The sequence below is a fragment of the Protopterus annectens genome, chromosome 6.part1 (assembly GCF_019279795.1).
Source record: "Protopterus annectens isolate FY-2018-M chromosome 6.part1, PAN1.0, whole genome shotgun sequence".
NCBI lineage: Eukaryota > Metazoa > Chordata > Ceratodontiformes > Protopteridae > Protopterus > Protopterus annectens.
The window spans coordinates 320,530,757-320,552,406 of record NC_056738.1 but is presented as its reverse complement, the minus strand read 5'-3'; the positions used below and the strand labels follow the sequence as shown (position 1 = coordinate 320,552,406).

Below are 21,650 nucleotides of genomic sequence, written 5' to 3'. Positions count from 1 at the left end.
GTACAAGGACAAAATGATTGACTTTAACAATTGGCTAAGCTTCTGGTGTCATTCTAAGGGAATCTACTATCTGTCTGCCTGGGATGACATGATCAACAGACCACACTGCTTTGCCAGAGATGGCCTGCACCTGTCGCCCTTGGGATTCCGGATACTGGCAAAGGCTCTTGCCACCCCCTACAGTACCTTTTTTAGGCAAGGTTCAAATGACAAATTCACCACCGTAACAGGTACAAGCAAGCAAAATCAGAGGGTAATGCTACTCAATGCTAATAGTCTAAACCTCAAAATGCACTCACTCGAGGCACTCCTTAAAATGGAGAACATTGACATATGTGCAGTGACAGAGACCTGGTTCAAAGCTCCAGAGAGCACCCCTGCATTACCAGGCTATAATTCATACCACACCTTTCGGCCACCAAACCTGGACCAAAACACTGAAGGTGGAGGCGTTTCCATATTCATTAAGGATATCCACACCTCCAAGCTAGTTGCTCAGCATAATGCATCCGAGATTATCCAAGTTCAACTAACTCTGGGCAAAACCGCAATCCAGATTGTAGCTTCCTACAGACCCCCCACCATGCCCCAGGATTCCCACTCCTCTTTTCTTGATACACTGGAAAATATTAAGGTACAAACCAACACTCTAATAATGAGTGATTTCAACTACCCTACCGTTAACTGGGAAAAAGTACAGTTTTGTACCTACCATAAATGTAGATGTTCGAAGATCCACATTGCTGCAGTCCTTACTTATGGGTAGTCCGCTGTCCTCGGTCGGCCCAAATACCAAAGTATTAGGCTGACGTTGGTCATGGCGCTCAGAACTGACATCAGAGCGTCAGGGTATAAAAGCGCATGACCGACGTCATATCCTCAGTTTTTTCTTGCCCCAGATGTCAGAAGGCCCTAAAAAGAAAGGCCACAGCCCAAAAACAGGATACCTCCCAAAAACAGGCCCAACAACAACCATCACCATATGACCATGCCAAACTACAGAGGGGAAGGAGGGAGGGTAAATTGGACTGCAGCAATGTGGATCTTCGAACATCTACATTTATGGTAGGTACAAAACTGTACTATGTTCTTCATCTCACATTGCTGCAGTCCTTACTTATGGGTAGAATCCCAAAGCAGAGGTAAAGGGAGGATGGCAAAATCATAAAGCATTAGGGGCTGCTAAAATGCCCTGTAATATAGCAAAGGCAAATCCAGCCCTAGACTTAGAATAAAGAGGAAGGTGGTAATGCTTGGAAAAAGTATGTACTGAACTCCAAGTGGCTGCTTCCAAAATATCTTTTGTAGCTACCCCCCTTAGAAAGGCAGTAGAAGTGGCAGTAGCTCTAGTGGAATGAGGTCTGACTCCAGCCGGAACCTCCTTACCATGATGGGAATAACAGAAAGAAATACAAAACCCAATCCATTTAGAAATAGTTTGTTTTGAAACAGGTTTCTGAGAACCCAAAGCAAAAGAAACAAACAACTGCTGAGACTGCCTGAACCCCTTGGTTCTGCTCAAATAATAACGAACTGTCTGTGAATATCCAAAGTATGCAAAATCTTCTCCCTTTATTTTGGGGTTTGCATAAAAAGTAGGCAAATGAATAGTTTGGTTCAAGGCCACACTAGAAACCACTTTAGGCATAAAGGAAGGATTAGTTCAAGAAAGATACCCTATCCTTATGAAAAATCAGGAAAGGTTTCACTGCCATAAGGGCCTGTAATTCAGAAACCCTTCTTGCAGAGGTAATGGCCAACAAAAAGCAGTCTTCCATGATAAATACTTTAACTCGGCAGTAGCTGCAGGCTCAAAAGGTTGTAGAGTAAGTTTTTCCAACACAAAATTGAGATCCCAAGCAGGAGTAGGAGCTCTGGGGTCTTATGTTCTTTGCCCTCTAAGAAATTGCTTAAACAAAGGATGGGAAAACAAAGGAGGGTCACAGTCATAGTGAGCAGAAATGGCTGCAGCATGAACCTTTATCGAGGAGAAAGACAAACCCTTGTCCAATAACTCAGTAAGATATTGAAGAGAAACACTTAAGTCAGGCTTGGAAACATCAAAGTCCTTCGCTCTGCTCCAAAGAAAAAATCTCCTCCATTTATCTGCGTAACCTTTCCTTGTACTAGGCCTTCTGGCCTCCAAAATAACATTCAAAACTTGCTGTGGAAGCTGAGACCCTCCAGGGTCTAGAACAGAATATGCCAGGCTGTGAGATGCAGAGACTGAATCTTGACATTGAGGAAGTGATTGCCCTCCTGAGACAAAAGATGTGGAATCAAAGGTAGAGGCCATGGAGGCTCCCGTACTAAACTCCTCAGTAGTGGGTACCAGTGCTGTCGAGGCCAATCCGGCGCTATCAGAATCATGGATGGCTTGTCTATTTTGGCCTTCAGGAGTACCTTGGGAATGAGAGGCAGAGGTGGAAAAGCATAGGCATGAAGATTGCTCAAACTGAACGATAGAACATCCACCTTCCAAGCTGTGGGATGAAACATTTTTGTGCAAAACTTTGGCAACTGGTAATTTAGTGGAGAAGCGAACAGATCTATGTCTGGAGTCCCCCATAACACTGTCAACTTTTGAAACACATGAGGATCCAGTTTCCACTCGTGAGGATCCACAATTTGTCTGCTCAACACATCTGCTAAGGAGTTCTGTGCTCCTGGTAGAAACCTTGCCTGAAGATTGAGTTGTAAACTGAGAGCAGTCTCCCACAAAATCATCGCTTGCCTGCAAAGAGGGTACGAATGGGTTCCCCCTTGCTTGTTGATGTACCACATGACAGTAGTGTTGTCTGTTTGAATCAACACATGTCCTGGGTGAAGTAAATCCCTGAAAGCCATCAATGCAAATTGAACTGCTAACATCTCCTTCAAGTTGATATGCAAATGTTGAAGTCTGACAGGCCACGTGTCTTGCACCCATTTTCCATTGAGGTGTGCTCCCCAGGCCTTGTCCGAGGCATCTGTCGTTAAAATCTGACTCGCCTCTGGTCGGGTCACAGAGAGTCCCTTGTTTAGGTGACATTCCTTCTGAATGCAAGGTATTATTGGAATGACAGTGTCTAGATCTTGGCAGTGTTGTGTCCATACATTTTTGAGATACCATTGAAGCTTCCTCATATGCAGTTTGGCATTGGGAAGCACCAGAATACAAGATGCCATGAACCCCAAGGATTGAAGGACTGTCCTTGCAGTCAGCCCGGACTGTAGAGACATTTGATGGAAATAAAGAGAAAGGCTTCTTTGTTTGTCCGGGGTCAAAAAGGCCATCTGGGAAGCTGTATTCAGTCTCACACCCAGAAAGCACATGTCCTGAGAGGGTACTAGACTGGACTTTGTTTCGTTCACAGAATACCCTAGGCATCTTAACACTACCATCACATACTGTAGATGATGAAGAAGTTCGTCCTTGTGTTGTGCAATAATCAGGCAATCGTCCAAATAAGGATAAATCTGTATTCCTCTTAACCTGAAAAGGCTATCACTGGAGCCAGAACCTTTGTGAACACTCTGGGCGCAGTAGATAAGCCAAAGGGCAATGCAGAGAACTGATAATGTAAATTTCCAGCCCGAAAACGCAGGTACCTCCTGCAACTGGGCCTGATAGGAACATGAAGATAAGCCTCTTTGAGATCCAGAGTTACCATCCAGTGATCTTTTCCCAACAGAGGTAAAAGCTGTTGTAAAGTCAGCATTTTGAACTTTGGAATGTCCAGATAAGTGTTGAGGATAGATAAATCCAAAATTGGTCTCCACGTGTACCCTTTCTTTGGTACTAGAAACAGGCGAGAATAAAATCCTAGTCCCACTTCTGACAGAGGAACTGGCTGTATAGCTCCTATTTGAAGAAGCAAAGAAATCTGCTTGTGAGCCTCTATCCTTTGCCGAGGAGGAACGTCTGGCATGCCTTTGAAAGGAGGCAATGTATGGAAATGAAACTTGTAGCCTCGGTTTATAATGTCCAATACCCATTTGTCCTGGGTGACTAAAAGCCAGTTTTGCTTGAAGAGTGCTAACTTTCCTCCCAAAGGAGCTGCCAGGCAAGAAGAATCTGGCAGCTGAAAATGCAGGTCATTGGGCCTGTTTACGAAAGGACTGGCCCCTGCCCTCACCTGCAGATTGTGCAGACGAACTCCAAGTTCTAGGCCTGAATGTACTGTGAGCTCTGCCCCTGCCACGTCTAGATCTACCCCTAGATTGAGAATCAGAAGAAGGGTAGGTCCACCCCTTAGTAGGCCAATTTCTACTAAACTTTGGAGGTTGCACCTGCAAAAAATCTTTAACAGTCTGCATAGACTTAGCCTTGTCTTCCATTTTCTTCAAAACCGACTCCACAGGGGGACCAAACAAAACTTCAGACTGTAAAGGGGCATCCAGAATTCTAGTTTTAACATGCTCGGACAAATTCTGATCCTTAAGCCAGGCATGCCTGCGAAGAACTGTACCAGTGGCAGCCACCCTAGAAGAGGCCTGCACAGCATCAAAACCACACTGCAAAGAATGCTTACCCACCTGTTCAGAGACATGTACTAAATCCTGCAATTCTTTACACTCTATGCCCTCTGCCAAAGCATCTACTTTAGATTTTAGCTGAGAAAGGAGGAAATTCTGATACTTCAACATATTAAACTGGCAATTTAAAGCCCTCATTGCTAAAGTAGAAGAGGTATACACCTTCTTACCCCATCTATCCAAAGCTCTAGCTTCCTTATGAGGCTCTAACACCCTTAGGCCCCTGACTAATAGTTTCTGGGTCCGCCCTAGGACTCTTATACAGATATTTATGATCCTCAGGCACCCTGTAATATCTGTCCGGTTTAACTGGCGCAGGAGGCAAAGAATCTGGATTAAGGGAAGCTTCCGAGAAAACATCTTGAACAACATCCAAAACAGGAGGTATAGCCAAGGGTCTATGCTGTGGCCACTTAAAATGCTCCCTCATGGAATGCAAAGTTTCTGAAAATGAAAAATCCTCTGGAGGAGAAGCAGAAGGAGTGGAATCCTCTGCATCAGAATCCGAATAAGGAGGAAAATCTAGAATATCTTCAGCAGAAGACTCTGAGTCATCTGAGGCCTGATCGAAACTTTCCAACTCTGGCTCCACCCTGGGCCTCTTATCAGGAGGGGGCATAGAACCTCTAATTAAAGTAATCAAATCTTCTGCCATTTTAAGCATGTGCTTTTTAGGCACAGACCCTGAAGTACCTGGAGGGACACCAGAGGAAGGCAAAACAGGCCTGCCCTTAGAAGAAGCCTTAGGAATAGAAGCAGAAGGCCTAACCACTTTAGGCAAAGAAGGGAGAACAGTAACTTGAGAGGCCCCTTCAGCCTGACCTGACTCCTGGGAGGCCACCTCCTGCAAAATCAAAGTTTCCCCCTGAGACTCAACAGAAACTTCAGCCGGATCCCCCTGCTCTACTGTAGCTTCTGCAGGACCAAGCCCCGGACGAATCAACCTGTCTAGGTTTCAAGGATTTGTCTTTGCGCTTCTTCGAAGCGGGCGCCGGAGGATCCGCATATTATAATTACACCGCTTACCAAAGACTAACCTAGCACAATCTAACCTTCTTTTATAGTGCGCTTATTAAACCTAGCACAAAACCGACACCCGACTACGCCGTGGTCCGTCCCAAACAAGGAATGCAAAGAGTGATAATCCCTATGCGTATCTGCTTCCCACAAGAAATACAATTATTCACTTTTTCTGACATCCGGAATTAACTGAGGCAAGAAAAACAAAAATATTCCCAACGGGTACTTAGCCCAACTTGGTTTCGGGTCTGAAACTCAGAATTAAAATTTCAGAACGGCACTCGCAATGCTGCTTCTGCATCGGACCATGCGGCAAAAAAGACTGAGGATATGACGTCGGTCATGCGCTTTTATACCCTGACGCTCTGATGTCAGTTCTGAGCGCCATGACCAACGTCAGCCTAATACTTTGGTATTCGGGCCGACCGAGGACAGCGGACTACCCATAAGTAAGGACTGCAGCAATGTGAGATGAAGAACATCTACTCATGTACCAACTCTTTTGCTGAACGTTTTCTGGAAATCATCAATTCCAACGCTTTGGATCAACTTATCCACACCCCCACCAGAGGCAGCAATATCCTACACCTGGTCATCACCAACATGGGTGACCGGTGTTCCACACCAGAGGTCAGCTCCTCGTTGGTCAGATCCGACCACAAGCTAAGCACCCTAGACATCCACATCCCGCTCCCACCCCCCATTAGGAAAACAACCGTGAAAAATTTCTCCAAAGCCAACTTCACACTTCTTAAGACAGAAGTGGCAAACTTCATGACACCCATGCAGATGGACAATAGAGGTATGACTGCTGAATCCTACACAAATGCACTTTATAAGCACTTACACGAGTGCATGGATCGTGCTATCCCTAACAGAACCAAGATGCTATCCTCCAAAAAAGGAAGCCAATCTGGTGGTCTTCTGCCATAAACAAACTCTACAACAGAAGAAAGAAACTGTTGCAAAAAAGAGTAAAATCCCACGATTGGAGGAACTCCCTGGTCAGCCTCAGTAAGAAGCTGAGATCCCTCATAAAATCCTCCAAAGCTAGTTATGAAATCAAAATTGCCACCGATTCTAAAGACAACCACAAAGCATTCTATAGCTATGTTAAAAATCTCAATGGCAACACTCAGATCTGCTTTGAGTTATAGCACAATGACGCTAAATATACAGAACCAACTGATATTGCCAACATCCTGGCAGATAGGTTCAGTGCTAACTTTACCCCCCCCCCCTCACCCCCTAAAGGGCCCATCTTTATACCAGAAGAATGCAAAGTTCCTGTAATCATGGCTGCACAGGTAAAAACTTCACTCTCCAAAGCCAAGAACACAGCATCCATGGGACCTGACAACATCTCAGGCTGTCTTCTACATGAACTACAGAATGAACTGGCACCCCACCTAAGTACCATGTTCAATCATAGCCTCACCTCAGGCTTTGTGCCCATTGAATAGCGCACCATGACAGTTATCCCACTCCACAAATGGAGGGCCACAACAGACCCCGGGAACTATCGCCCCATTAGCCTGACGAGCCTCATCTGCAAGGCCATGGAACGTATCATCATGGAACTCATAAACAAAGACATTGGAGATCTCCAAACCCTGGACCCCACACAGTTTGGGTTTGTAAAAGGCAGATCATGTCTCCTAAACCTGATAGACTTCTTTGAAGTAGTCACCAAGGCCATGGATGAGGGTAAGGTGGTTCACACAGCCTATCTAGATCTTGCCAAGGCATTCAATACCATCCCCCACTCTGGAATTATAGATAAACTCACTAAATTAGGTATAAATCCCTATGTCACAAGATGGGTTGCCAACTGGCTTACTGAAAGAACCCACATTGTGAAAGTAGCAGACTCCAAATCAGACTTCAGACCAGTGACAAGTGGAGTACCACAGGGTTCAGTCCTGGGTCCTCTCCTGTTTGGTATCTACTTCTCTGAAGTACATGCTAACACAGAAGGTCTTTGGCTAACTAAATTTGCAGATGACTGCAAACTAGGAGCCATAATTGAAGCTCCTAATGATGTGGACATCCTACAAAAGGGCCTCACTGAGACAAATACCTGGTGTCAAAGACATGGTCTCAAGCTCAATGCCAAAAAGTGCATTGTTATCCCCTTTGGTAAAAATTCTGTACCCATGAACTACCACATAGGCGGTAGTCTACTTAACACCGAAAGTGTGATAAGAGACCTTGGGACACAGGTGGACAGTAGTCTCTCCTTTGATAATCACATCGCCAAAGTGGTCAGGAAATCCTTCTACATGGCACACCTCATCACAAAAGGTTTCTCATCCAGAAAAAAAGCTGATGGACATGCTCCACTTAAAGAAATCCCAATCCCTCCGAGCTACACGCTCTAGGGGACCTAAACCTTGTCACCACAATAAACAGAACATGCTGGAGGAATAGATTCCTGTCCCAGAGACTTCCCATACTCTGGAACAGACTACCTATCTATGTCAAACAGAGCTCCTCATTAGCACTCTTCAAGAAAAATCTTGATGATTGGATGGGTAATAGGAAATTCAACCCGGGGATCACTTCTGTGGTTCTGCTTGACAGGGGCACAGGAAAATAATTTTCTTGGGTGGCGAAAGCCAGGGTACATTTTTGGCTAGGCTTGTACAGACCCTAGGGCCAATAGCCTAGTACCTACCTATGAACCTATGAAGAGCAAATGAAGTAAACTAATTCAGATCTACAGTTATCTGGCATCTACCAATCCCCATGGGTGCCGGTTAACTTTTAGTTATGTACTTAACATAACTTCGGATGTATGGGATCCATCTCGCCTACATTCATAACTGATGGGTTCGGAGCCGATCCATCGGCTCCGACTCGGCTACTATATAGTAGAACGAAGTCTCTAATTGGCTGGGCTACCCCTTATCCCAGAATGCACCATGCCTGCTTCCCCAGATCTTGTTTGTTTGCTTTTATACCTACATCCAGACACAGAGACATAACAGCAACTGTAACAAACTAAAGTCCTTCAAGAGAAAGAACTCAGTAAGTAGCAACATTTCCTCTAAATCCAATGGGAAGGGGGAAGGAGGGCGGAGATGAATGTAGGCGAGATGGATCCCATACATCCGAAGTTATGGTAAGTACATAACTAAAAGTTGTAATGGGATCCTATCTCGCCTACATTCAAAACTGATGGGACAGCATCCCTAGCACCTAACTCCCGGGTGGCTCATTGGAAAACACTCCTGAGAACTGTGGAACCAAAGGAAGCTCTACCTCGAGAAGCCACATCTATCTTGTAATGAGAAATGAAGGTGTGCGGAGAAGTCCAGGTAGTGGCCACACAGATATCATCTATCGATAATTTGGAGTGGAATGCTACAGAAGTAGCCATTGCCCTGGTAGAATGAGCCTTGACTGGGAATGGTAGTTCTTTGTCGGACTGTGAATAAATGAAGGAGATGCAATCTTTAATCCATTTGGCTATGGTGGTTTTAGCCACCAGTTGACCCAACCTATTTTCCGCAAAGGACACAAGCAGCTGATCTGACTTTCGTGTCTGATTGGTCCTACTTAAATAAAAATGCAGTTGTCTGTGAACATCCAACTGATGGAAAATATATTCTGCGTTATTGGAGAATTTGGGAAAAAACACAGGGAGCTCCAAGGATTGTTGAATGCATAAGGGGGATGCTACCTTGGGTAAGAAAGGGGGATTTAACTTGAGAGACACTCTGTCTTTGTGAAAAGTCAAATAAGGAGGATTAGAACAGAGAGCCTGAAGCTCTGAGACGCGCTTGGCAGAGGTTATTGCCACCAAAAAGGCGGTTTTCCAAGATAGAAATTTTATATCACAAGTAGCTGCTGGTTCAAAGGGGTGGGCAGTTAAAGCAGCTAGAACCATATTCAGGTCCCAAGGAGGCACAGGATGGGCTATTGGGGGCCGAAGGAGTCACGCTCCTTTAAGGAAAGATTTGCAAAGCCTGTTTGCCATTAAGGAAGGCTCAGAGGAGACATGAAAATTAGAGATAGCCGCCAGTTGGACTTTGATTGTGGAAACTGAAGAGCCCAAATAAAACAAAGAAGCCAGGAATTCTAAAACCTGAGGTACTGGGGCAGTAAGGGGATCTATACCTCGTTGCTGAGCCCAAAAAGCAAACCTCTTCCACTTGCTGGAATACAGTTTAATAGTGGAAGGTTTGTGAGAAGAAGACAAAATGTGGATGACGTCTGGAGAAAGAGAGTTATCTTTGACTAAGGTTGGAAGTGGAGTAACCAGGCGGCCAACCTCAAGGACTTGAGGGATGGGTGATACTGTCCCAACTGATGAGTTAACAGGTCGGGCACCAAGTCCAGAAACCATGGGCCCTCCACCGCATACCTCAGAAGGAAGGGGAACCAAACCTGATGAGGCCAATGTGGCGCGATCAAAATCATGTCGCTTCCTAGATAAATCGCCTTCTGTATCACCTTCGGGAGAAGGGGAACCGGAGGGAAGGCATAAAGTAGACCGGGGGGCCAACTGTGAGCTACAGCGTCCCTGGGAATCTGCCCCTGAGAGGGGGTCAGAGTGAAGAACTCTCTGCATTTCGCATTGTGAGGGCTGGCGAACAAGTCGCAACAAGGGAGGCCCCACTTGGCGAAGATGTTTGCAGCCACCCTGTCATTGAGGGACCACTCGTGGGGCAACAGGAGAGTCCTGCTCAGCCTGTCTGCAATCACATTGGATTTCCCCGGAATGTGCGTTGCCACTAGGAAACGCTGGGTAGAAATCGCCCAATGCCACACTCTTATGGCCTCTCGGCAAAGTGGGTAGGACCTGGTTCCGCCTTGCTTGTTTATGTACCAGACTACTGACATGTTGTCGGACAGAATCGCAATAGTACCCCGGGGAAGAACATGATGAAGTGCTTGCAATACCAGTAGCACCGCTCTCATTTCCAGGATATTGATATGTAAGTGCGTTTCGTGAGCCTGCCACGTGCCTTGGACAGACCTGTCCAGATAATGACCCACCCCCACCCTATCTGGGAGGCGTCCGTGGACACCGTGGCGACGGGAGGCTGAAGGGCAAAGGGTCGCCCCTGGTCCAGGTTGGACCGAAGCAGCCACCAACGTAGGTCCCGACGGCAAATTTCCGTAATCTGAACCAAATGGTTCAAGGGGAGTTCCTGAAAGGACCACTGAACCACCAGTAGCCATTGCAGCACCCGCATGTGCAGCCTGGCTAAGGGGAATAGAAGAATAGTCGAGGCCATCGTGCCCAATAACTGCAGAATCAGTCTGGCCTGAACTCGTGATCTGGGTAACAAGGTTTGCACCTGAGACTGCAGGACCTGAATCCTTTCTGCCGGCAAGAATGCCCGCATTCTTCTTGTGTCTAACTCTGCGCCTGTAAAGGTAATACGCTGAGACGGCTGCAGCACAGATTTTTCCCAATTGAACGTGATTCCTACTGAATGACCCAAACTGACTGTGGTCATAAGCGCCCAAACTAATAGATGCTTGGAGGTGGCAGTAAGGAGCCAGTCATCTAAATAGGGAAACACTTGGAATCCTAGACTTCTCAAGTGAGCTGTCACCACTGCCAGACACTTGGTGAACACCCTGGGGGCTGTGGTGAGACCAAAGGGCAGTGCTCGGAACTGAAAATGACTGGTTCCCAGGCGGAAGCGTAAGTGACTCCTGGACTCTTGACTTATCAGAATGTGATAGTAAGCATCCTTGAGATCTATGGAGCACATCCAGACATCCTTCTCCAATAATAGGAGAATGGACTGAAGGGTGACCATTCGGAATTTGGATTTTTTTACCAAGCGATTCAATGATCTGAGATCCAAAATGGGCCTTAAGTCCCCTGTCTTTTTTGGCACCAAAAATAGTCTTGAGTAAGTTCCTGATCCGATCTGGTCGGCGGGGACAGGTTGGATGACTCCTTTTCTTAGCAGCTTTGAAACCTCGACCGCTGCTTGATCCCACTGACTGGGTGGCACATCCAGGATTTTCCTGATAGGAAGAGGGGGGATCTTGATGAAAGGGATGAGATAGCCTCTGGTTATGGTTCGGAGCACCCACTGATCCTTGGTGATAGATTCCCAAGCCTGTGGGTGTTCCGCAAAGCGACCCCTGACTGGCTCCGGAGATGCGCAGTCGGGCCACGTCTCAGGGACGGTGAGCGTAGGATGGACCACGAAAGGAATCGCGGTCTCCAGAGTTACGGGGGCCTCTGCCACCTCTGGGGGCGGCGTCTTCCTGAATCCCCCCCCCCTGCCTCTAGAGGGGGAATCACTCGGTGGAGTAGGGAAAGACCTTTGAGATTTTCTGAACCACATTTTCCCTCCTCTCTGGGCCTTGGGGTAAGGTCTAGAGGGAGCGGAAAAATGGGCCCCCACGGCAGTTAAGGTCTTGCCCTCCTGCTCGCATCAAGTCAGTGTGTCCTTCACCTTGGGTCCAAACAGGGAGGACCCATCAAAGGGGCCGTTGGGGAAGGAAGACTTAAAGGCCTCCGCAAAAGGACACAAGCGTAACCAGGTGTGTCTTCTAAGAGCCACGCCTGTTCCCGCTGCTTTACTCGCCCCTTCGGCCGCATATGAGATGAGCCTCATGGACGAGTTGACTATCGAAGATAGGGTAGTCATCTGGGCGCCAACAGTTTGGGCTAATGCCTCAGGAAGATTACCTGTAAGGGACTCACCTAACTCTTTGAGGAGGTCCCTTTGGAGCCTGGTAAAATGACAAAGATAATTCAGCGACCGCAGGGTAAAGGCCGCTGAAGAAATGGTACACTTCCCCTACCTATCCATGCCCCTGGAATCCTTATTAGGAGGGTGAATAGACGTTGAAGCCTCTGCCACGTCCTGCTGAGTGGCAGATGCCACCACCATCGCATCTACTGCAACTCCTTTAGTCAAAAATTCCTTTTCAGGAGGGGCTGAGAGGAACTTGTTAGGCCTGGCGGGCACCGGTTCCACAGAGTCAGGGTGTTCCCACACCCTTCGAGAAACTAAATCTAGCAATTCATCTAAGGGTGGAGACACCCAGGAGGCGGAGGGCTGGGCCCCAAAAGCCTTGAGGAAAACTGACTCCTCTGCGGAAGGGGTTTTGGATTGCCAATCGCCTCTCTGTCTCAAGATCTCGAGGATATCTGAGAATGAGACGTCATCCGAGGACAATTTAGGGGACCTCTCTGCATCATCGAGGTCAGTATCTGATGTGATAGACTCATCCTGGGAGTCAATGTGCTTCCTCTTGCACAATTTTTTCCTTGGAGGTTCATCTGAAGTGGATTCAGAAGGACCCCCCCGGGAGAAGGGAACCCCCCAAGGGGGTATCCTCAGGCCCTGGGGCCCCGCTGTAGTGGGAATGAAGCACACCAGAAGCACCAGTTCCCAAGTCTAGGGACGGTGAGGTAGAGACTTGCTGAGCCGGCAAGGACATGGCCAGCGCACTCCTCATGGCCTCAAAAACAGGACCTCCAGACTCTATGGAGGACACCGGCTGAGAGACCACGACGGTACCGGGAATCCCTGCGACCGACGCTCCGAGGGGGAGACTAGGCACTGAAGTTACCAGTTCCAAAATGTTCCCCTTGGCCCTGACTGAGGAAGTCCCGGTACCGAACCCTGACGCCGAGGACAGGGTAGGAATGATGGTCGGAACAGAGAGGCTCCGAGGGAGTCTCAGTTCCGACTGGACAACTCTGCCCCGCTCTACCATCACCGACTCCAACGGCTCCGAGGAGATTGGAGGAGGAATCGGATGTGCCGAAGTGGGGACCGGCTCCAGAGCCGAGTGGGCTGGAGCCGAGACCATTTTTGCAAAAACCGGGGACTGGAAAAGCCTCTGGATAACTCTGTCCAAATCTGAGTCAGACAACCTGGAGGATTTAGAGGAAATGGATGGGGGCCGAGACGGCTTCTCTCTCGGCTCCAATAGACCAGGGGACCGGCTCTGAAACGGCTCCAACACTATCGGCATCGGATCCGGAACTGTATGTATAAGTATCGGCGCCGAAGGGGACTTCGGGGCCGAGGGGGGAGAGTCTGAGCTGCACACCTCCAACAGCTCCGAGACCAAAGGAGCCGAAGCAGATTATTCGCCTCTCGATCCCCCAACCTGCGGCTCTGACACCAATGGAGCCGAGGAAAGAGGTATCGAGGCAGACCCTTCCACCCGAGGCTCCAAAGCCATTGGAGCCGAGGAAGAAGAGGTCGACCTATGCTTCTTGGAAGTTGGTTCCAACGGACTGGTTGGAGCCGACGACCTTTTCTTTTTAGAAGCTGGAGAGGAAGGAGAAGCCAGAGCTTCCTCAAAGGAGGGCTTAATAAGGCCCTTAAGTATCAACTTATTTTTACGTTCTTGAAGGACCCTAGAGGAAAAAGCATGACAAACACTACATGTTTCCTGTAAATGTTTCGGTCCTAAACAATAAACGCAAACAGCATGGCTATCAGTAAGAGACATTTTGTAGTTGCACTTGGTGCACTTTTTAAAACCAGATTTCTGCTCTTTTGACATGCTATCAACTATTTTTCACCACAAAAAGGAACCTTAAAGAAGAGCACGAGCCCTTGACTCAAAAACGGGACTGACCCGACACAGAACACAAAATGGGCAGAAGCCCTCTAAGTTAAACGGGCTAGCCCGATCAATCAAGCAAACCTTAAAATAGACAAAATCAAGACAAAATCAAGACATAGACTTACAGATAAGGGCAAGGGCCCTCTAACTTAAACGGGCCTTGCCCGGTAAGTATCAAAAATATCAGTCACACCGAAACAAGTTCACACACACATATAAAGCTGTTAAAACAGCTGTTTGTTAATTTCGTGAAGAAAACCCTAGGTCAAAAGACCAAAAAAAGTAACAAAAAAACACTTAGCTCCAGCCAAGTCGAGACCACGTCTAGCTTGAAAAGCGGCAAACGAGATCTGGGGAAGCAGGAGTGGTGCATTTTGGGATAAGGGGTAGCCCAGCCAATTAGAGACTTCGTTCTACTATATAGTGGCCGAACCCATCGGTTATGAATGTAGGCGAGATAGGATCCCATTACATCTGAGAGTTTACTATATCTCAATATGATTCACAGGAATTCAATATGATTCACAGGGATCTGTGCTGAGACCTCTGCTGTTTGGTATCTACTTCTCTGAAGTAAAAGCCAAAAGAAAGGGCTCTCGCTGACTAAGCTGCAGATCAAGCTAGGAGCAGTCACTGAATCCCCAAAAGCCTTACCCATCCTGCACAAAAGTTTGTCTCAAATAAATAACTGGTGTCAAAATCATGGTCTGAGACCAAATGCCACAAAATGTGTTATTGTATCCTTTGGGAAGTCATCTACCCCAGAAAACTAACTCCCATAAGAGCTGACTCAGTTGTTTGGGGTTTAGGAACTTATGTGGATAGTGACCTAACTTTTGACCAACAGGTGTCTATTGTTGTAAGAAAGTCCTTCTACACTGTACAGTTTATAAACAAAGGGACTGCATATAGATCTAGGGATGTTACTGCCCCCCTTTACTCAGCCTTCATTAACAAGCAACAACCATAATGCCCACAAAGATACCATACTAAAAGGATACAAAGCCTAAACAACATGTCCTACATGGACTGACTCAAAGTTCTGTCACTACACTCAATATCCTACAGACTGCTAAGAGGTGAATGTGTCTAGCATACAAGGCATCCTCTTTCCCATTACTTTATGGACGTAATGCATGTCAAATGGCATCATAAATACTTGATCTAGGGATCTAAACCTCTTCTGTAAACAGAACAGTTTGGAGGAATAGGTATAGGTTCATAGATTAGTATATTAGTATACTTTGAGGAGGACACCACTGCTGTTGTACAGACTCCCCATCCACATAAAAAAACTTCAGCCCTGTCCATTTTCAAACACAATTTAGATCTATGGATGGGAAACAGAAAATCTAACCTAGGACTGCCCCTGAACTATTAATGGACAGAGGCAGTTCATAAATGCTTTATCCCATGCAAGGGTCCCTTCAAATTATCTACGGTATGATCCAAGTTATCAACCATGGGATGGGTAAGACCAATCTGTAACCAAATAGGATAGGTTATTTTGAGCACAAAAAAGGGAAATTGTCTAGGCTTAAAATGGCTTGCAAGGGCAGCTAGCCTAGTACTTACCTATGAACCTATAAACTGGGATAAAAGTGCATAATCCACACAAGCTAACTCTTACACAGATAAAATAAGTGAGGTAGGCCAGCAAACATAAAGTATGTTAAACAGACACCAAATTCTAAGCATTTACAATATAGCTTTTAAGTTATCTAAAGGTGTGCTTAAAGATTTTCAAGGCATGAGTAATAAAATACTTATCAGGAACAATCATTAAGTACAGGAACTGGACAAAGCAGTTCTCATGTTAGCATACTTGACTTACGTGGCTTTTCCTTCGCGTAAGAAGACACATGAAAGGGAGAGCTGGAGTGTTGCTGCAACCACTTTAACAGACAGCGGTTTCAGTCTCAGTTTGATATCAGTCTGCGTAGGCATAGCACTGGCATACTTCTTCATGTTAATGTCTGCTGATGCTAGAACCTTTCGATGTCCTTTTGTTTCCTGTAAAACAGACAAAATCTCAAGCTATCCATATAAAAGTACGTTAAATTACTTCAAGTCCTATTAATTAGGGTTTATTAATCCCACTACTCCAACAATTTCATTTTACAGTGGGGATAGGACGCTGCAATCCCAACTTTCCCCTTCTACAATCTGACTACTGCTCACTAGATTGTAATAACGTACTGGCTTCATGAAAAATCATGAAAAGTACAGCTGTATCAGGTACTTACAATAAAAGATTTTACAGAAAGTAATCATCTGATGGAGAAATCAATAATATTTGGGCTAAATTACCTTGGGAGCATGGCAGATCTATTTCTGTCTTCAAAAGTAATGCTTCCCCATATGAATAATGCAGGTTTCTCTCAATAAAAGTTATTCTGTGACACAGACAGTTGGTTTCTTACACAGGATCAATCTGTCCAAAATTAGGTTTTGCTTCTCCCTTCACATAGGAGACAAAAGATTAGTCCTTTTTTCTGAAGTTCTTTTGTCTTTTCACATTCAAGGAATGTCACAGATACCACTTAAGCTCATGCTTCATGACGAAAAATGGACGTTCTGTACACCAGATCACTAACAATGCAAATAATATGTCAGATACAGGATGAATGCATTTTCATCGTCTCCTTGTCACTCTGTGATACTACATAAGATTTTCTTCCCAGCAAAGTTTACAATTCAGATATCTTTTCTCAATGATGTCTCTTCCACAATAAAAAAATGCAAAAAAAAATGTCTGTTGAGCCAGCTGACTCATACAACTCTAAAGCTATTTTTCCACAAAGAAAGTGATGTCCCAGTCTGCTGCACTTAGATAGGAGATATAAGGAGTAAAAGGCCTTTACAAAACAATTTTAATGTTGCATCAATACACATCTGTAGTAGCACAGAAGAAATAGCACTTTCACAAATGAATAACACTCTTAGACTCTCAGCAATGATGCATATGGTCCAAATGTTTTTAGACATCTGACAAAATAATGAGTTAATGTAGTGGTCTTGGTTCCCATAAAGAAATCCTTCCCATAAATATCTTTTGGCTCTCCAAATTTCCTTTAATATTCCAGAAGAAACAAAACCAGAAAATCTTCATTTGGCACACAAGTTTAGGGGCTTAATGAAGGGATGTTATGCTGGGTCCAGCTGCTATGACAGTAATATTTTCTGAAGTTGGACCTATACTGAAGGCAACATGCTGACTGCAAAAAAAGACATGTATACCAAGACTACCTGGGTCATATTGATGCAATCAGCGTCAAGTTCATCATGTCCACCATTGCTTTGAGCAACACGTTCTGAAGCAGAGGATCAATCTATTCATCCATACATTTTTTAAATACCATCCCTGGCATAGGCTGTGGTTGCAACAAACTGAAGAGAAAACAAAAAAAACAAAAAAAAAACAAACAAACATTCCAAATTCCAAGCCAGAGTATCTTCTTGCTCATTCTGTGGGGGTCTTCATGCAATGCAAGTAAATCTGAGAGGTATAATCCAACTAATGTGTCCTGGGTCTGCCATGCGTGGTTCACTTTCTTGAAGAGGCACCCTGGGAGTTTTCTCACAAGGTACCTACCCACCTCAACTGACTCCTCTCAATATGGCCAGCTCAACAGAACAGAGGAATAGAGCCCTGTCTATGACAGACAGCTTGGTTTTGATTAGTGGGGCTTGGGTACTACTGCAGACAGCAGGGGAGGGTGGAAATGACTGGCTATGCTAGCTCACTCATTCTGGGGATAGGAGGCAATCTGATCATGCAGTACTGGTGTTTCAATAATCAGTATGCAAATGGCATGCAGAACTGATCTATTTGTGCTTGGATCTGCCATGCCATTAACAGTTGTCTCTGCAGCATATTTGAGGTAGCACACATGTACAGTGGAGGTACTGCAAGTCCCCACTGTGATGCATACACATATATCAACTGCTGGGAGGGTTGAAGGATAACTGTAAAGGTCCTCAGTTTTGCATCTTGGATGACACAATAACAAGAGTTAGGTAGTTAAGTAGATGTCCTTCCAAGATTTCTGATACAGTATTATTAACAGTTGGGATAACCTGACAAGGATAGCCATATGTATGGCAAGCATACTAAAGCCAGGGTGCATTCCTCTCATGCCTTACATCCAATATATGACCTAAGCACAAATGCACAAGGTACAATAATGGGTATCTGAGCTCAAATTACCTCAGAACTTCAAAAGATGAGGTAACTGTTACACATATATACATGTCAACACAAGAAAGGAAAAGAAATATGGAGGAGATCTACCACTGCCAGGAAAAGACAAAGCAAGTCCATAAGGGTACAGGAGGGTGGAATGTAATACCACAGCAGTGCTCAGCAGATGCTATGGTAAGTTTTAGTGCTGGTATCTTTAAACACAGATGGCTCCAGTCTTAGGGAGTGAAGTCAGAGTCACCAGCCATTGGGACAAAAATATGCCCTGCACTAGGAGCAGAAAGGAATCAAAAGACGCAAATGTGGTACAAACTACCTTCATGACTGCCTGGAAGATCGTCCCTCTGGTTGTCTATGGGACAGTTTTCACTTTTTTAGTAATGATGGGTTCAAGACATATGGGAGGGGGCTGTTGGTCTGCACAACAAAGGCAAAAAGCTTATTATAAAACTGATTCTTCTTAACCTGAAGGAATAGCACTTGTAGTCCAAGATTCACTCAGCCTGCCAGTCTCCTCATTTCTCCACAAATAAATACCGAGTCAAATATCCTGCACAGAAACCTCATTTCTGTCATCTACATCAATGATCTAATCCTTTTCATCACATCTTAAAGCTCATGATCATAGGTGAGGATAGGGACAGTAAAGTACAGCTGAGTTAAGCCCTACTTACCTGTAAAAGTAGATGTTCACAGAACAAAATGCCTTACTGGCACTTGGATAGTAGTTCCATGTTACCCTTCCTTTGGCAGTCTACCAAAGCTCAAGAGTTCCAACACTGCCTGTACATGGGTGTGATGGGCCAATCACCTGACAGTAAAAGGACTGTCTTTCAGACTCACAGACAGGACCCTTTCAGTTTTTTCTGGAGCTGAGCAGGAAGAGATGAAAATTCAAACTTTGTGAACACCTACTGTTCCAAACCCAAAAACACACAAACACACACACATAACAATAAAGGCTGCTGAGCAAAACTCAACAGCAACTCCAATACAAAACTATATACATCCAAAAAAGGGAATGGCAGGTGGGTACTACCAGTGAAGCAGTGTATTTCACAAACATCTATTGTTACAGGTAAATAGGACTAATGCAACTATACTACGTTCAACAAACACACTGCCTTTCTGGCATTAGGTGGCTTCCCAAAGCTTACCCAACCTGGGAGAAGGAAGGATAAGGGTCCAGAAACCCCTGGAGAATGGTCCTAGTGAAGCCTGCTCTGGATTTAGAAAGGGCATCCAGCTTGTAGTGCTTTGTAAGGCTAAGGAGAGAGGACCAAACTGCTGTCTCAAGAATACTCCAGAAGTCCACCTTTCCAACGTGCAACTAAAGAGGAAAAGGCCCTGGAGGAATATACCTTTACCTTGCCTGGATTCACCTTACGGTAGTGGGTGTAAAAAAATAATACCAAAGGGTAACCACCAAGCAATGGTTTGCTTAGAGACAGGTTAACCCTTCTTTGCTCCTTTGTAAGAAATAAAAAAACTTTTCAACCTTCCTGATGGATTTCTTTTTGTCAAAGTAGTACTTGAGCTGCTGATGCACATCCAAGGTATGAAGTATCCTCTCTCTCTTATATTCTGGATTCTGGGAAGAACACAGGGAGGTTGACAGACTTATTGAGAGTGAATTCTGAGACCAATTTCAACATGAAAGACAGGTTAGTGTGCAACACAACTATATCCCTGTGGAAAACCTAGTAAGGTTGTCCCACCACGGGAACTTGCAGCTCTGAGACTCATCTTGCACATGTCAAAGCAATAAGCAAAACCGTTTTTCACATTAATAACTTCAGATTTGCCTGAGTGCAGTTTCAAAAGGTGATAGGGTCATTTTTTTCAGAACACAGTTGAGATTCAATGAAGGAGGAATATCTGTTCTCATTCAGGCACCATTTAGAACACCTCATCCATTTATCAACATAATATTTTTATAGTAGCAGGATTTCTGGTCTACTTTAGCACCTACTGCACATCCTCAAGATACAAATACTTAAACAATGTCAAGATTGAAACATCAGGCTGTCAGCTGTAGTTACTCCAAACTGTGGTGCACCAGTTGCCTCTGATACAGTAAGAGCAAATTCAGACTGTGAGGAAATCTGTAGTAATTACCCTTGGTCAATACCACTGTAAGGGAGAGCCAAGACTGCCTGGGCCAATAGGGAGTCACCATAATGATATCTGACATTTCTTTCTGAATCTTTAGAAGTAACTGCTGAGTCAGTGGAATGGGTGGAAATGCATACAGGAACACTCCCATCCAAGAGACCAAGAATGCACATGTTCTTCAAGCACGCTACAAGGATTTCTGGAACAGAATTTCTCTAGCTGTCTGTTTTGAAAGGACATGAACATATCTGTTTGAGGCATTCCCTACATCTGGACTAGATACTGGAAAGTACAGTTGTGTAAGTAAAGCTTAACATAACAGTAGATGCTCAAATGATCACTGCTGTAGTAGTCTTAGCTATATGGATTATATCTTGTCAAGGATATAACAGCTGGTCAGCTTCCAAAGCCTCAGGGCACCTTAAACATGCTCAAACTCTCAGGCCTAAAAGACAATCTTGGGGTTGAAAACCTTCAGAGATTTCTTTCCAACAGACACAGGGAGGCTCAGTCCTGAAAACACAATGCTAGGAGTAACAAAAGTTAAATGCCCACACCCTGGCATAAAAAACACACCAAAAACAAGGGGTTGGACTGAGGGAGTGGAGGATACTCCAGCACTGATCATTCCAACATCTACTGTTACAGTACGTTTTACTCACACAACTGTACTACGTTCATCAAATTGATCACTGCTGCAGTAGCCTTAGCTATACAAGTAGATTACCTGAACTAACTATATTTGGGAGGTAGACAGAAAAGAGTCCAGGAGCCCCTGGAGAATGGTCCTAGCAAAGCTTGATCTGGGCCTAGAGAAGGAATCAAGCTTATAGTGCTCTGTAAAAGTATGCACAGAGGACCAAGTAGTAGCTTCTAGTATACTTCTAGAATCCAACCCTGTCCAAAAAGTCATAGATGAGACCATGGCCCTAGCAGAGTAGGCTTTGACCCTGCCTGGAATAGTTTTGTTATAGCGATTATAACAAAAGGTAATAGCCTTAGACAACCATGTAGAAACGCTCTGGTTTGACACAGATTGTCCATTCTTCTTACCTTCACAAGAAATGAACAATTGTTCCGAAGATCTGAAAGATTAAGTTTTGTCAAGATAATACCCAAGTTGTCTGTGGACATCCAAGGCCTTTTGATTAATTTTTAGGTTCAGGAAATAAAATGGGAAGATGGATGGTTTGGCTTAAAGTAAACTCAAATATCACTTTAGGCA

The 21,650-nt window shown here is 45.0% G+C and overlaps 1 protein-coding gene across 2 annotated transcripts in view; it reads right to left on the bottom strand.

The window, feature by feature from the left end:
* The window catches only part of LOC122805531, a 2,823,268-nt gene that overhangs the window by 1,895,128 nt on the left and 906,490 nt on the right, over positions 1 to 21,650 (bottom strand). For both annotated transcript variants that reach the window (XM_044075738.1, XM_044075739.1), the window contains exon 5: positions 15,941 to 16,119. In XM_044075738.1, coding sequence (XP_043931673.1) covers positions 15,941 to 16,119 — 179 coding nt within the window. The remainder of the gene's footprint in view (positions 1 to 15,940; positions 16,120 to 21,650) is intronic.